The 17,486-nt window shown below is 43.1% G+C and overlaps 1 protein-coding gene across 2 annotated transcripts in view; it reads left to right on the top strand.

Annotated features, from left to right (window-relative positions):
• The window catches only part of tango6 (transport and golgi organization 6 homolog), a 34,267-nt gene that overhangs the window by 5,807 nt on the left and 10,974 nt on the right, over window positions 1–17,486 (top strand). For both annotated transcript variants that reach the window (XM_083973745.1, XM_083973746.1), the window contains exons 6-13: window positions 707–869; window positions 1,355–1,422; window positions 1,937–2,049; window positions 6,796–6,969; window positions 7,119–7,245; window positions 7,592–7,795; window positions 11,826–11,969; window positions 15,595–16,113. In XM_083973745.1, the coding sequence (XP_083829871.1) occupies window positions 707–869; window positions 1,355–1,422; window positions 1,937–2,049; window positions 6,796–6,969; window positions 7,119–7,245; window positions 7,592–7,795; window positions 11,826–11,969; window positions 15,595–16,113 (1,512 nt within the window). The remainder of the gene's footprint in view (window positions 1–706; window positions 870–1,354; window positions 1,423–1,936; window positions 2,050–6,795; window positions 6,970–7,118; window positions 7,246–7,591; window positions 7,796–11,825; window positions 11,970–15,594; window positions 16,114–17,486) is intronic.

Here is a 17,486-nt window from a genome sequence, read left to right as displayed (position 1 = left end):
GCTCTGATCTTGCAAAGATGGTTTTCAGCCAAGAGACCCTAGGTGGAAGGCAGAGAGCCTCCATTCGCCCTCATAACAAATTACATGTCATTTATTAAACCATCACAATTACTGCAAAGCTGTTTAATAAATGTTGCATAGTTTCTCTTTGAGTTAAGATAATATGATTTGGAAAAAACATTGATTTGTCTCAGCAGTTTGCTGAGTTTGACATATTGGAAAGCCAAAGTCAAAACAAACACAAAACACAACGTAAATAAATCAAGAAGGAGAAGTAATAAACATGAATTCTGTAGAACACTGAGTGTGGGTCAGATATCGTAAGAATTTGTCTTCAACTTGAAATAGACAAACCACCTCTACCTGAGGCTGTGCATGGATGTTTGATGAGGAGAGCTGAACAATGAATTTAATATAAATCTTAGTAAGGCCAGGTGCAATACCCAAATGGTTGGAGCTGTAGCTTTTTTGACAAACATAAACTATATCACACACCAGACCATAAATAAAGTGTTGCGATGCTACAGAAATACTGTGGCTTACAAATCATATTCTTCTCAGGTCAAGGAAAATGTTTTTTTTTTTTTTGGTACAGACCTGAATAAAAATTGCATGATCAGCCTTTTTTTTTCCTTCTTTTTTTATGATTTTGTTTTCATACAGGTCAGCCCTAATTTCAAGTGGTTGTTTTGTGCATGTTTTGTAGATCCTCAACCTCCTGCACTTCAAAGACAAGCTAACAGCCCAGCAGTTTCAACGAGTGGCCACCAGGGCGGCGCTCTCCATTGTGCAGGAGAAGCCTGGCTTTGCACAACAGTACCTGCTGGTTCCTCTGCTCGCACCTCTGCAGCGCTGCACCACTGCCTCCAGTCAGTACAGTGGCATGTTGTTGATACGTGTTTGATGTTAACATTCAGCGTATTTTCAGCTCTTCCTGTGTAGATGATGACGTGTGTTTAATTAACCCTTTAATGTACTGTGGGATACACAAGGGGTGATGCTCTTACTTTGCTGTGGTCTGATTATTTTGAGATTATTAGTTAATCGTTTAAACTGCATGCTCATTCTAGTTTTCACATGCTTAAATCACTCTGTGAAAATTAATTTTATAGGCAATTATTTCTTCATTTATTTATTATAGCCAAAAATGCACATATTCACATATTCTCCCAGACAGGCCGTTAGAGCGTACACATTATGGACAAGGCGTGTTTATTTCTGTCAGGAGAACAGACGGTAATTGTTGTGCTGTTTGTTCTGCGAGGTATCATCACCTCATCACAAAACCAGCAGGTAGTTGGTAAGTCCGATCCCAGCGGTGCTGAACAGTGTGGTGTCTGTGTGTGTTTTCCAGACGAGGGTCATTCCCAAGCTGCCGTGGAGGAGTGGGAGCTGACCCGCTGTGTGGAGGATGTGTACAAGGTGAGGACACATCAGAGCGTCACAGCTCAGCTCAGTCAGGTCTAATGAAGGACTGAGACACAGAGGACATGTATGAAGAGAAAGCAGCCACCGTGTCTCTATGTCTGCACCTTACATATGCTTGAGGACTATAATTACCATGGAAATCTAAAGACAATGTTTTTGTAGTGACATGTAGTGATTTCTTTTCTTGTAGTTTTGCACAGTTCTGTCTAATCCCCTGTATTTAGATATCACATTTTAGACATTACCAAAGCCTAAAAGACCAGAATATGCAAGAACCCTCACCATGTTTATCACTCTGCTTGGTACAAGAAAAACTTGTATACTTATTATATGCTTACTTAACTTTTACATGAGGTTATATATTATTATATTTAATTTGAATAGCAGTTGCAGGCTGTAGGTTTTGCTGGAATATCTGCAGCAAATTGACACTGATGGAGACAATTTCCATACTGTCTCTCATATCTGTCCTCACTGTCCTGTACTCTCTCGTGTCATTTGCTGTCAGGTCTGGGTGGTTGGAAACAGTCCATCAGCCGCTCTACTCAAAGCTCTGGAAGAAGTTCTTCCTGTCATTTTCTCACTCTTCTGTTTCACCAAGAAGAATGTCTCCCACCTACGGTAACGTCTTCTCTGTTATTAGCTGGGACTCACTGTCATAACCACAAAAACACCCTCTCTTCCTGATTTTCCAGTGTGACTGTTTCAGACGGTCACATGTTAGTTCATTGCATTAGCATGACAATTAACTAAATCAACTCTAATTTAAAGCAGATATCAGTGGAATGTTTTTGTTAATATAAGTCCTAAATAGTCCTATTTTCCGTCAGCAATCACTTACATGAAGTATTTCAGCCTAAACACGAGTCTCTCCGTCACTCTGCTCTGCTGTAACCCGAGGAGAAAATTTTCCTTGTGGGATACAAGTGTTATCCAATGAGGAGAGAGAACGGCATGAAGGGCTGTGTGTGCAGCCAAGGGATGCGCGTGAATGTGGTGACGTAGCACGAGGACCAATTGATGCCTGACAAGGGCGGGGGCTGCTAACTCATGGTGCATTCAAAGAAACTCGTACTTTGTGTTTTTCCTTCCTGTGAAGTCATACCAGTTCGATCTGGTACGAGTTCACGGGTCGGAAGTTACGAGTGGCCGTTATAGGGAACTTTCACAGACAACAGGATGGTAAAAACACGAGCTACGGGTTACCTGGAACGCTACCAAGTCGTAGTTGTGACTTGAAGCTGTAACTTACGGTTTCAAAAGCCTGCCTTGAACGCAGCATTAGCCGAAACGGCCGTGAAGCTGATATCTGCTTTAAGGCGGTAGGGGCTAAGCCAATGCTTAAAGCCACTGAGGTTTTTCTTTTCTTTTTTTTTCAACTTTTTTTTATTGGGTTTTGCAGGTAAGTACAATTGTATCATAACATTTACAAAGAGTAAAGTAGTACATCAGTCAGGTAATAGTAAACTGCAATTGAGATAGCAACAGACATCCTAAATCAGAGTAGCGGCATGTGACCTTCAACACAACAGAAATAGCATATATACCCCTCTAAGTTGCTTCCGTCACGTCAGTCAGGGGTAAGTGGAAGATCTGTCGTCTTAACAAATTGTAAGAATGGGCCCCATAATTTCCCAAATTTACTGTAGCAGCTAGATAAAGATAGTCTGATTTTCTCCAATTTAAGAAAATAAAGGGTATCTCTAATCCAGCGGGCATGACAGGGCAATGTTGTTGATTTCCAATTAATTACAATTAGTCTTCTGGCTAACAGGGTAGCAAAAGCTAGTACATCCTTTTTGGACTTAGTGAGGGAAGGGGGAGCAACCCCAAAAAGTGCACTCAGAGCATTTGGCTTTATTCCCTCCCCAACTACCTCTGACAGGGTATTGAAACTCTCGGTCCAGTAATTATATAGAGAAGGACAATGCCAGAGCGCATGAATTAAGTTTGCGGGAGATTGCTTACACCTATCACAAGTTGGAGTCACACCATCATAGATCTTAGCCAGTCGAGCCTTACTAATAGGTACGGTGGACAACTTTGCACTGAATAAGACTGTATCTTGCACTGTACCCGTCTCAAAATTTCTGCCCAGACTTCCTCTGACATTGCCTCCCCCAGGTCCTCCTCCCAGTGTGACTTAATTAAGCCTAGCGGCTCTGAACGTAAAGTATTAATTTGATTATAGATATACGGGATGGAGCCTTTAAGAGTAGGAATTGGTGTCAGGAAACTGTCCAAAGTTAAATCAGAGGGTAGATTATGAAAGCTAGGAAATGTGTCATGAACAAAGCTGCTTACTTGTAAATATCTAAAGAAATGTTGCTTAGGAAGCGAGAATTTATCAGAAAGTTGCTGAAAAGTAGCAAAGAGATTATTAATATACAGGTCTTTAAAGTTATGAATACCAAAACTTGTCCACCGTAAGAAAACACCGTCTATGAGGGAAGGAGGAAAAGCAGCTAGCGGTGCATAAATGGAGAATGTCTGTAGGCCAATGTAGCGCTTAAACTGGACCCAGATCCTGAGTACAATCACATTTCTGGTGTAGGGAAGAGTGGACGAGGGAATAGGGGAGTGCACTAAGGCTTTCAAGGAGACAGGATTTGCTGACCTTGCTTCCATAACTAGCCATGTTGGAGGAGGATCAAAAGCCTCATATTCAAGCCAGTATTTAAGAGTCCTGATATTGGTGGCCCAATAATAGAACCTAAGATTCGGTAGGGCTAGCCCTCCCAGAGACTTTGGTCTTTGCAAATATTGTTTGCGTAGCCTATAATGAAATCTGAAATCCAGCTATCTAATTTGCGGAAAAAAAGACTGAGGGAGAAAGAGGGTAATGCACTGGAACAAGTAGGAGAGTCTTGGGAGTATATTCATTTTACGTGCAATCAAGACAGATTAAGCAGAAACCATCGTTCAAAGTCTTTCTGGATTTGGATCAATAGGGGGGCAAAGTTAGCCTTGTAGATGTCTTCAAATTTGTGTGTAACATGGACTCCAAGATAGACAAAACTATAATTGGCAACTTTAAAGGGGACATTTTTCAGGGGATACATCTTAGCAGCAGGGTTAATGGGAAATATCTCACTTTTATTTAAATGTAATTTGTACCCAGATATTTGACCAAATGAATGAAGGGTGGCGAGAACTGAGACAGACAGGTTAGAAATATATAAAAGAAGGTCATCCGCGTAAAGGGAAACTTTCAGCCGAGCATCATTTCTAAATATGCCTGTAATAAGGGGGTTTAGACCGAAGGGCTATTGAGAGAGGTTCGATGGCGATAGCGAATAATAGGGGGCTCAAAGGGCAACCCTGCCTAGTGGAGCGATACAGGCAAAAATATTCTGATTGGATATTATTCGTCCTGACTGAGGCTTGCGGGGCAGAATAGAGCAACTTAATCCATGAAATAAAATTATTTTTAAAACCAAATTTCCCTAAGGCATAGAAGAGGTAATCCCACTCAACCCTATCAAATGCCTTTTCGGCGTCTAATGATATTACGGCTTCATGGGTGTTGGAAGAGGCAAGGCAAGGCAATTTTATTTGTATAGCCCGTTTTTACAAACAGTTTGTCTCAAAGGGCTTTACATGGCATCGTAACAACATCCTCTGTCCTTAGACCCTCACATCGACTGAGGAAAAACTCCAAGGAAAACTCTTTTAACAATTTAACAAGAGGAGACATTGTAAAGTACATTGAACAAACGTCTAAGGTTAGAGAAAGAGTGCCTATTTCGAATGAACCCCGTTTGGTCCAAGGAAATGATAGAGGGGAGGAAGGATTCCAGGTGTAGTGCTAATAGTTTGGACAACAACTTAAAATCAACATTCAATAAACTTATTGGACGGTAAGAGGTGCAGGCTAGCGGGTCCTTGCCTTTTTTTAGGAGAAGGGAAATGGAGGCTTGATTGAGAGTTTAAGGGGGGGCGGCCCAATTCAAATGACTCATTGAACATATCCAATAACAGAGGGGCAAGATTGTGCCAAAACCTTTTTAAAAATTTGGAGTGAAAGCCATTTGGCCCAGGACTCTTCCCATTTTGCAGAGAAGATGCAGCCGTATTAAGTTCAGCAGTGGTGATTGGCCTCTCTAACTCTTCCAAGTTTGCCACTGAGGTTTTTCAACATAACTGACCCACTTTACTTTACCATGACATTCTTTGTGATGTACAAAGTTCATTCATTTGACATCCAAACTTCCAAAAGTCAAACATTTCCAAACAAACACACCCACACAGAGCATAATGCTGCACAGAGGTCAAAAACTGTTTTTCATCTTCCTGGTGGAAAAACCTACATAGACACAAAGGTTCCTACTAGGTTATATCGGCTGAACTACCAATCACCAGAGATCCATTTGTACAAAACAATCATTTTATCATTGTAGTTTGCTCTTACAAAGACTTAGACTAGGTAGAGATGTGAGTTATCAGATTGAGAGTTTCCCTGATCTTTATTTTTTGGACAAAGTGAAGCAAAGGTCTTGTTGAGACCTGGCACTGACATCTGTCTCTTATCTGAAGTGATCAGCTCTAAGTTTAGGTGAACACATCCATTAGAGATCTGATCACTCAGACACAGATTGATGGTTTGTGAGAGAAATAGATGTACAACAGTAAAATTGATCCTGGTCACAAGAATCAAATGTTAATTCAAAGTTTGATACATCTTACATGTCAGTGTCGCTGTTACCAAAACACATGGATGAGTCACATTATTTCATCAGATGATATTCTCAATCATTAACAGGAACAAACACACACTGTAGTTTATTTTGACTTGGTTCCACACACCGCCCACTGCTAGAGAGTCTCTGTGTCTTATTCTTCCATGGAAAATTGTTCCTAGCCTTAAAGGTGTACAGAAATGTCCTGTTTGTCCTGTTTGTTGCGCCGAGTACGAGTTGCCACACGAGTTTACCCGAGTAAGGAAAATGAATTTGATTGGTCGTTATCAAGCGGGCGGAATATTCAAAGCTTGGGGCGAGACCGAGCTCGGTGTGTGTGTGTGTGTGTCTCAGACGTTTGATTGACAGATGACGGATCCAATATCAGTGGCTGGTGAATCGTGAGCAGTGTGATGCATAATTCATGTGTCTGCATTATCCAATGTGAAAAAAACTACCCCACTTTTATCCCTGATTTACTCGAAAATAGAATTTTGCACAAAGTTTGGGCTCCATCGTCTGATAGATGAGTTATTACACTAATGTTGAGACCCACAGTGGGCTCAAATTCAATCTTCTTTTCTGTACAGCTTTAAAAGAGAACAAGATAATGACATTGTCTAAACAGTCTCTTCAACAAATAGCCTTATGTTGTCATTCCTACACTGTGTGTGTGTGTGTGTCACAGCGCTCACTGCCAGGACATTTTGCTGTGGTTCCTGAGCCACACGGAGACTCCTGCAGCTGTGTCAGCGCTGAGGCAGCTCTCAGGCCTGCAGGGGCAGAAGGACGGGGCAGCAGACTCGGTCTTCGGCCCGGGCAGTGACGGAGGAGCCAGGTTCAGCCCCAGAGAGAGCCTGAGGTGACAGACACACCACACACATCTTTGTGTGGTGAAAGATGCTCAGAACAAAAATGTGTTGCCTCATTTCACCTCCATCAGTTTTTTGTTTTGCACAATGATGACTGTCAGTATATACTTTGTATTTGTTCTGTGTCTGTTCTTGTCAGTGATGAGGATGATGCTCTGTATGAGAAGCTGTCAGGAGAGCAGTGGAAGCTCGAGTGTCTGATGCATTTACTGGCTGAGCTCAAGGACTCTGACCTGCCAGGAGACTTCTTCCTGGACCTGCTGCAGGTAAAGACTCCACACACACACACACACACACACACACACACACACACACACACACACACACACACACACACACACACACACACACACACACACACACACACACACACACACACACACACACACACACACACACACACACACACACACACACACACCCCCCTGTAAAACACAATTTACTCTAGTTCACCTTTGGTGAGACTGCAGCAGAAGTGTTTGTTACACTCTGTGGTAATGTCAGGTTGTCCTGTGTGAGCGTGTGCTCTACTGTACAGCATCTGTATCGTTTGCTCTGATCACCCAGTGGAGAGAATAAGCTCAGTCATGGCGTCCCATGTTTCTCCTGCAGGAGCTGACCAACTGGGCAGCAGGAGCAGATGAGGCGCAGGATGACGAAGAAGAGCTGAACGTGTCGACCATGACTCTCCTTGAGGTGGAGCGGCACGTGCTGGGACGAGCTGCGCAGCAAAGCCAGAGATTGGCTTTACTTCAAGTGCTGGCTGTGATGGTGGAGACTCTGCAGCACACTGCGCTCCTGAGGAAGACCACACAGGTGAGCAGGAAGATACGCTCCCCAGTACAAATGCTACGTAAATTGCAAAACTCATGCTCTTGAGTCACAACGCTGCCAGAACCAAAGCCAAGGTAGTCTGTTGTTTGTCTGCTTTTTACATTTTTTTTTTTTTTTTTTACAATTCTTAGAGGCACTAGTCCAGTTAAGATCATCTCACTACAAACACTTTGATATCAAGCTGCTCTGACAGAGATTGCTCAGGGACATAAACATCTTGGTGAACATTACTGTCTCTCCTGACTTTCAAGTCCATAATTCATAAAATCTGCAAAAAATGCAAGTGAACCTTTATTGTATAATCAGATTCTTTGAATGAAACGCACGCGAACATAAATGGGGCTTTTATTGCATATTTTTTACTTAATGAGACAAATATTGATTAGGGGAAAACATGCACTGCTGACTTTACTTTGCAGGCTAATGAGCTGCTAAGCTGTAGCAAACTGCTAACAAAGCAGTGTCGTTTGCCAGCTACCCAGTTACCTGTTTGTGGCTCAGTTCCTCACATGGCTACAGCTGCGCCCGCAGTTCGAGGCAAAGTCATTTGATTTAATAATAATGACTTTGGCATACATTTATATACCGCTTTTTTATCGATACCCAAGGCGTGTTATAGAAAGGCAAGGCAAGGCCATTTTATCTGTATAGCCCATTTTTACAAACAGTTGTTCTCAAAGGGCTTTACATGGCATCATAACAACATCCACTGAGGAAAAACTCCATAGAAAACCCTTTTAACAGGGAAAAATTGGAGAAACCTCAGGGTGAGCAACAGAGGAGGGATCCCTCACCCAGGACGGACAGACGTGCAATAGATGTTGTTACAGACAAGAAAACAGTTTATAACACAGAATGTGGAAAACATAGAAATGTTAACAACAGCTGATGGAGGCGGCTTCTGGTGGGAGGAAAGGCAGGGAGAGCTGGCCAGCTTAATGGGAGGACTGGATGGCAGACTGGTTCATAGGAAGGGAGGGCAGGCCGGTTGGTGTGAATGTGTATTCATTCATACACATTCACACCGGTGGTGGTACGTGTGTAGCCACAGCTGTCCAGGGGCAGACTGACGGAAGCGTGGCTGAATGTGCGCCAAGCGGCCCCTCCCACCACCACCATGATCGTTCATACACATTTTCAGGAGGCGAGGTGGGTAAGGTGTCTTGCCCAAGGACACTACGATAGCGACCGGGACAGAGCGGGATTTGAACCGCCAACCCTCTGATTATTGGACAACCCGCTCTACCTGCAAAAACACACAAACCTGTGATTTCAAGCACAAGGACCTCTATTGTCATTGTATAATAAGAGCAAAATATAACCCTAACAAAATGATGTATGCGCCTGCAAAGTGCTGGATACATAAATCACAATCAATCCTAACAAACAAATGCACACACTCACACACTATTAGATAACATATACATATACATACATATATACAGATACAAAATAGATTGCACATTATGTTAAAAAGAAGAAAAAAAATAGATTGCACATAGATTGCAAGATTGCACTTGAAGTAGGAAGTTGCAATTGTTTTATTATAGTCTGTTCAGGTCATGTATTGCTGTGGGGAAAAAGCTGTGTTTGAATCTGTGAGTCAGGGCGTGATCTGTAACGCCTTCCAGAGGGCAAGAGGTTGAACCGACGGTGGCCTGGATGGGTCCAGTCGTGTTCAAAGGTCGTTAGCTGAAACTGTACAGAGCGTCTTTCTTTGGTGATTGTTAAGTTCATGGAGACTTGAAGGCTCAGGCCTGGTATCTTCTTCTTCTTTCTTCTTCAGTGGTCAGATCACAGCTCTAAGTGTCTGTTTGCATCACATGCATCTTGTGATTGGATCTCACTTCCCTGCACTACATGCAAACAAAGAGGGAGGTGTGTGTTGTTGTTTTTATCAGGCGAGGAAGAGCTAAGTGAATGAATGAATGAACTGCTCTATAATCCAAACCAGAGTAGATGGCCCTGGCTCTTTACTGCAGCCACATACTGTTAAAAGGACACAGCAACATGTGGCCCAGCCCACCTCCTAATGTAGACCTCTAAAGTGCCCTTAGTGCATGTTAATGGGGTTTACACTAGTGGAGGGGAGTAAACCAATTACTGACTATTAACTATTAAATTAGTAGGAAGCAACACATTCAATATTTCTACATGTATGTCTTTAATGTTTTGTGTCACTGGTCACTCATTCTTGACTGTAGAAAAAACATAGTGGGTCTCATTCATGAAACGTGAGCAGCACGGATTTGTGTGTAAACCCTGTGCAGCGCAAATTTACGTGGATTTCCGCATTCATCAATCTTTTAGTAGTGCTGATTTTTTCGTAGCTACTCACAAAATCTACACCTGCTCCGGACTGTGTGTAGCGCTTGTGTAAATGTAGGAATGCAAATAAATACTGCTTGTCACTGTTGAAAATTACAATTTTAATCCATATTCCTCTCTCTCATGTTCAAAATACGCCGACGCCTTTGAAAGACGTAATTTAAACATGACAAACAATTAGAAATATTTGGAGAGAGAGACGTTTTAGGGATCGGACACGCACAAACACGTCAAGGCTCCATCTTATGATGATAATAATCTGATATAAAACCGGAAAAAACTTTTTTGTGTTGCTACACGCTCGGTGGGCGCACACTTCACCCTGCGCAGCAGCGCAGTCAGCACCGGTTTGGATGGAGCTGTGACAGACGGCTGGTGCTTCTGTAACAATATAACCTGCCTATATAACTTCATGTGTTGATACAACCATGCTCCTCTACAGCTGAGGCTGTGAAGAGCCTCCTCCTCCCGTCGCTGCTGTAGCTCTGTAGTTGTGTTTTTAAATTTTTTTATTTATTATGTTTCATATCGAACTATTCTGGCTTTACGTCTTAAACGGTTCCTTAATAAACCAATGATACTTAATTCACTAAATCTGTTTCTTCCCTCCACGCCTTTGACCTGTCCCAGTCACACCACTACTAACATAAGAGAATTTAATATTTTTTCTGGACTCCACTTCACCCAAAATGACTTCGATCCCCGATCGCTCTGAATTCTCTCTCTACCTCTTTCCTTGATTGCGTCATGGCTGCAGGTGAACAGGATGCGCCTACCTCCTAATATGGTGGTCAGGATCTCCTTATATGGCTATTCATGTATGGAGAAGATCTATGCTAATTGCTGATCACCGGGGGCGTGTTGTTAGTTTAAGATGGGTGGGCATTCATGATCTTACACACATGTTTACGATCAAATCTGAGTTTCCCGCACCGTTCATGAATCCGGAGTAGAGTTTTAGTAGAGTGAGCTTTTATGTGCAAATCTACACACAGATTTACTCACGTTTCATGAATGAGACCCACAGTGAGCAGAAGATCACGGAGGAGTTTTGTAGAATAGTGTTGTGTGCAGCACATCAGGTCTTCTTGTGACTGTCTGTGGCCTAAATTTGTGTTTGTTTCAGGAATACATTTACTGTATTACTGAGCAGATGTTGCTGGGTAAACTGCACTTTGTTGCACTTTTTAGTCATGGACCTGCTCAGAGGAACGTCCCTGAAATGCCGCCTCTGCCCCATGTGAGGTGTTCCATCCTCCTGGGAACGCGACGGTCTTTCTCTGGCATATTTTTAAATTGGACTGTGTTCCTGTGGGAGTTAATGTAATGAAAACAAGCCACACTGAGTCATGGTGCCACACTAAAATAGTCTATTATTGTTTTTAGGAGGTGTTGGCTGACTGGCCGGCTGGCGTTTTAAGGCCAACAAACATTCCCTCACAGATTAAGAAACATCTCTGATGAACTGGATAATGTTTTATTTTTAGATGTGTTAGTGTTAGATTTCTTTATAAGGACTGAAAAGCTTTGAAAATGTGTCAGTGGGCTTATTCCTTGTTTTCCTTATTTCATTGACCCAAGTCATTCTACCAGGGCCATTCTGAGTTTTTATTCATATTAAATACGTTTGAATCTCTCTTTGGATATCGTCTGTGTCCATGACCTTGTTTGTCTTTCCCTCTAGGTGGTGGACTTCATAGTGACACTGCTTCAGAGGGCCTGTGTGGGTCTGGACCAGGCCACTGACCCAAGTCCAGAGAGCCCAGTAGAGAGTCAGACACTGAGCATGGCGATGGGCCTGGTGGCCACCCTGCTCTCTGGACCTCAGGTACTCACGCTCCTGAATCTCCACACAACATGTTGCTCTGTAAACCGCACCCAGGAACCTTTTTCTCTGTATTAACCTGGCTTCATGTTCTCTTGTTACAGTACAGTTAAATAATGATGATTAAAGGTGACACTTAAAGGGGAACTATGCAATATTTTTAATTTAATTAAATAGCTTCGGAGTAATTGTGATTGTTAAATCACTCGTTACGGGGAGAATGGGGGGGGGGCGCCACTAAACAACAATAACACAGACGCACCGTGCCGTGTCACAGCCTCTCGCCGCGGAATGTGATGGTCTCTCGGCCACAGCAGGTCGGGAACACCGGTCCCACAGGTGGTCGCGGTCCTTCTGTGGTACGGGTCGGTCGGGTCGGTGGTTCCGGCCTGCTTTGGCCCAGAGACCATCACATTTTACCGCGGGAGGACCTTGGGGAGGACACGGTGTTGCTCCAGATGAAGACCGGGCGGGACTGTCGGCTGAGAGCTTCCTGTTTCAGCTCCGAGCAGCTCGAGCAGCTGGAGCCTCGCGGGTGAGAGCAGAGCAGCTGCTGCATCCACATGCACAACTCCGTTTGCAAAAGCCGAGTTATGATGAAAACTTCCAGATCGTGAGCTGTCATGAGTTTTTGATCGTCATCTATTTCAGTTCTGCTCGTCGTAGAGTCCCCAAATTTACACATAAGGTGTGTTAAAGTATCTATTTTCATAATTAAAAAAAAAGAAGCAAAAAACGCAAAATCTCGTTTTTGGCACTCAACGCATGGGAACGAAAAACGAGAAATTACGTGGTTGGAACTCAATGAGTTAATGGGAAACACTGGATGCGCTGAGTGATGAGTTTTGTTTTTACCACCGTCGCATACGATGCCTTATTGAAAGGTAAACACCAGCTGTAACTATCATTAGATAACTCTGCAGCTACGGGAGATGACATCAGCCTGGTCATCTTATAACATTTTACGTAGGCTGTACCTTGATAAAACAACTTAACAACTAGGCTACATTACCACAGAGAAAAATGACCATTTAGTAACTAAGCGATAGCAACATGGCGTCCACACCGGCCGGCTATTGACGAAAGATCGTAAAATAAAAAAATAAATGTTATGCAACAATGAGGTAAATAACCCATAAAATGGGCCTAAACTAAGATAAGATACAATGGTTTTTGTAATATTTATATCTTTATTAAAGACCCTCTCCCATGAAAATCGTGTTTTTCGTGCTTTTCACATGTTCCTGTGGCATTTTTCTTGTGTTAGAGGACATATCAGCAGAAAAGGAAGTGCAAAATTGCATTTCTGAGTTTTTCTGCCTTCAAATTGCTGTGAGCCAATGGCAGACGCAAACTGGCAGTTTCAGGGAGGGGAGGGCACTAGTGCTACAAGCTCCCGCCCCGCTCTGCATCTGGCTCAGAAGTGAAAGGCTTGACAGCTCGGTGTAGCTGTCAAGGTATAACAGGTATAGCTCACCTGGTAGAGCAGCTTGCAGAGCAGTGCAGTCTCCGCCCCCCCCTCCAGAGGTGCATTGCTAATGAGCTGCTGGTGCTGTGCAGAAGGAGAGCCCTGAGAAATGGCACAGGTTTTGTGATTTTGGCTAAAAAATTCATAATCACAATTTAAAGACCACAGAGAATGTTTTAAAATAACCAAAAAGGGTCGCGGGAGGGGGACTTTAACAAAGAAAATACTGCTTTCTGGATAGCCTTTGCTCCCAAGGCTGGTGTCGGAAAATCTCAATATTGAGGGCGATACAGCCCTTAAACTTGCCCCTCAACTTATTTTTTCTGAGAATCGGGACAGCACTTGCACTAGCGCGCATATTTGAGATTGAGGGTTAAGATTGAGGGTTTAGAGAGGAATTGGAATTCACCCCTTAGGTTTCTGCGTGTGTGTGTGTGCCTTGGATCTTAATCCTTGTCACATCTGTGTTTGTTTGCTAGAAGCAATTTCTTCCTCCCTGCCTTTGTCAGCTCGTTCCTTGGCACCAGCTAGACACACTGGTTGTCACGTGTCCTGCATGTACACCTCAGCTGTGTGTGCAGAGATGTGGATCCAATCCAGCTCTACTCATGGTCATGGAGTTTTAAAATACAAGTTTTTATCTAGCTCTCAAAATATGACAGAACATGGCCAGACTATAAAGAACAGTCAGGCTGATCACCAAGATAGCACGAGGCGAATCAAAAATCAAGAAGTGAGGATTACACTTCAGTGTCACACTGTGATAGCTCGATGTAGGATGGATCTTCTTCCTACAGATGTAGCAGTATTGTGACAAATGAAGATCCAAGCCTCACAGGTGTTATCACACAGTAGCTACCACTGCTGTGTGCACTCTGACCTGTGTAACCAATGTCAACAGAGAACGTATACAGGCGCTATTATCACTGGTATCTGAGCTCCCTGGATGACCCATGTCTTTACCAGCGTTTATCTCAGGGCAACAGCAGCTTCACAGTTGGAATATCTGATCTTAGTTGAGCACGGTGCAGGTGGTCGGTGTGATGCTGTGGAGCCTGTAGCTGTGCTGCCTATTCAAAGCCAAGAACATGCATGACAAAGATGCCAGGTTGGGTGGTAACTACAACTATAAAGGGGGGGTCACTGCTAGGGATGGGTACCGAAATTCGGTACTTTTTTGGTAACGACCGAATTCCCACCAAAGTACCGAGTATTGATTCACATAAAGTCAATCGGTACCACATTTCGGTACCTGAACGCACCTTCGTCGTGCGTCAGCAAGAGTGCAGTCTGCATGAGCACAGCCCCCCCCCCCCTTTTTAAATGAGAGGCGGAGAAGCGGTAGCACCAGCCCGTCGTTTTAAACGTGAAGAACGGACTGTTGTGATAATTCGTACCGAAGCGGTCCGGTCCCGAGTCCCGCTTCTCATCACAGTGGCGCCATTCAAGTCCTCGTCACGTAATGAGAGCACATCTAAACGAGGATGAAGTCTCCCACTCTCCTCTCGTCAAAACGTGAAGTCCACATGTTGCAGAGTTTGCACTGCAGTTTCATTTTTTGGGGGGGGTTTTTGACAAAGTTTCACACAGAGCTTTCTGATGGCTGTAGGAGTCTCTCCGTGTTTCTCATTTTCCACAGTAAAAACTGACATTTTTTCAGACAAGACGATAGTCTCATAAACTTTTTTTTGTTTCATTGAATGATTATTCCATTCCATTATATGAAAATCATTGCCCATCCCTAAAACATAAAATACTCCTAAAGGCTGAGGAGCTGTGATGTTGTTAAGGGCCTCGATATACTTGCTGTAAAGTACGCGTACGCGAGCTGCCGCGCGTATCCTGCGTCCGTTTGAAGCGTCGCCTGCGACCGAACGCACATATCGACGCGAGGTGACGCGACGCAGGATACGCGCGGCAGCTCGCGTACGCGTAGTTTACAGCAAGTATATCTTGGCCCTAAGAGGTAAATATTCAAATTTCAGACGTTTTTATTTTTATTTTTTTAATTACCACACACACAAAAAGTACCGAAAACAGGTACCGATTGGTACAGGTATGGGTTCCCAGGTACCGGGTATCGATACTGTATCGATTCAAATGCAAAAGGTATCCATCCCTAGTCACTGCTCACTCTCCTCTCCCCTCTTTCATCTCCAGCTAAGTGCAGAGGAGTACTCTTCTATGTGGCGGTTGCTCTCACCTCTGGAGACTCTGTCTCAGAAGCACTGTGTGGTCCAGGAGCTGGCATCCAACCTCAGAACTGTCATTGCCACTCACGGTGCCTGCAGGCCTGAAAACCTCACTGCTGCTCCTCAGGCCTCCAGACACCCTGAAGAAACGGAGAGGAGCAACACTGAGTCTTGTAGGAAAAAGAAAAAGGTGAAAGCTGAACAGACTCGTCCACAGTCGTCTCCTCCAGACAGTAAGACACCTAGCAGCACCAACAGCAGACAGCCAGTGTCCTCTGGAGGGTCTGCAGCAGGGACAACTCCACAAGGTGGAGGAAGAACCTCTGGCACGAGTGTCCCTGGCTCTGCTACCGAGTCCTTTTCTGATTGGCTGCTGCAGGCATGTGACCCAGATGTGCCAACCAGAGCGTGTGCCCTGAGGGTCCTGACACAGATGGTGCAAAATCAAAAGCCAGAGGCCGTCCAGGCCCAGGAGAAAGTGCTCACGGTGGGTTACTTGATTATTTACTTCAACTTTTTTGCCTATGTTTCAGTTTTTGGTTAATTATTAGGGTGCACTGAAAAATACTGATACACAAATGTTAACCTTTACTTTTAGTCCAAAAAAGACATTGGCTTAATGGAAAAAAACACAGCATCCATAGCAACAGTAAGGCCTCATTTTTCTGTGCATCCAGAGGTGCTGGCCTTTCTTGTACTCCCCACATTACCAGTGTGGTGTTATTCATCTTTACTTGGTATTGCCAGCCTCTGCAGGCCTGATAGATGTTCCCTCTGTGAGAATCCTGTTATCTCTTCTGTGCACTGACACACTGAAGGTCCGTGCCAACAGAGCGCTGAGTCAAGTGGGACTGTGCTTTTCCATCACCAGCAGTACAGGCTGTAGTCTTTGTTTCACTTTCAGGATCATAGACCACAGCTACGTGTTTTACATGATGCAGTGAACTGTTTGGAACCAATAGGTATACAGCGGGGAAAATAAGTATTGAACACGTCAACATTTTTCTCAGAAAATATATTTCTAATTGAGCTATTGACATGAAATTTTCACCAGATGTCGGCATCAACCCAAGTAATGCACACATACAAAGAAATCCGAACATTAATGTCCATGAATTAAGTTATGTGTAATAAAGTGAAATGACACAGGGAATAAGTATTGAACACATGAAGAAAAGGAGGGGCAAAAAGGTATGGAAAGCCAAGAAAGCAGCTGGAGTTTGTCAGTATTTAGAATGTAATCCTGTCTCCTATCAGTGCAAAGTAATATCTGCTGGTTTAGTCCTGATTGATGCCTTTTAAAAAGGTGTCTCACCACCAAGGTGTCAGACAATAAGTATTGCATGATGGGCAATGGCAACACTGCAAAAACTCAAAATCTTTCCAAGAATATTTGTCTTATTTCTTGTCAAAATGTCTCATTTCTAGTCAAAACTAATCTCTTTCCACTTAAAATAAGACTCATCACCTAAAAATGAACTTGTTTTTAGATCATTTTCACTTGTTCCAAACAAATTTTCACTTGAAATAAGTAGAAAAATCTGCCAGTGAAGCAAGTTTTTTGTGCTTGTAATAAGAAAGAAAAACTTCCTCCACTGTCAGATTTTTCTACTTATTTAAAGTGGAAAATTTGCTTGAAAAAATTAAAAAGTGTCTAAAAACAAGCTACTTTTTAAATGTGATGAGTCTTATTTTAAGTATAATGAGATTTATTTTGACTAGAAATGACATTTTGACTAGAAATAAGACAAATATTCTTGGTAAGATTTTGAATTTTTGCAGTGAAAGAGCTGTCTAAGAGCTGTCTAAAGACCTACGCAACCAAAGATTTCAGACAGAAGAGTCAAAACAATAATCAGA

Source organism: Trachurus trachurus (genome assembly GCF_905171665.1).
Source record: "Trachurus trachurus genome assembly, chromosome: 6".
Classification (NCBI taxonomy): Eukaryota; Metazoa; Chordata; class Actinopteri; order Carangiformes; family Carangidae; genus Trachurus; species Trachurus trachurus.
The sequence above is the reverse complement of the archived record's forward strand: the minus strand, read 5'-3'. Positions and strand labels throughout refer to the sequence as shown.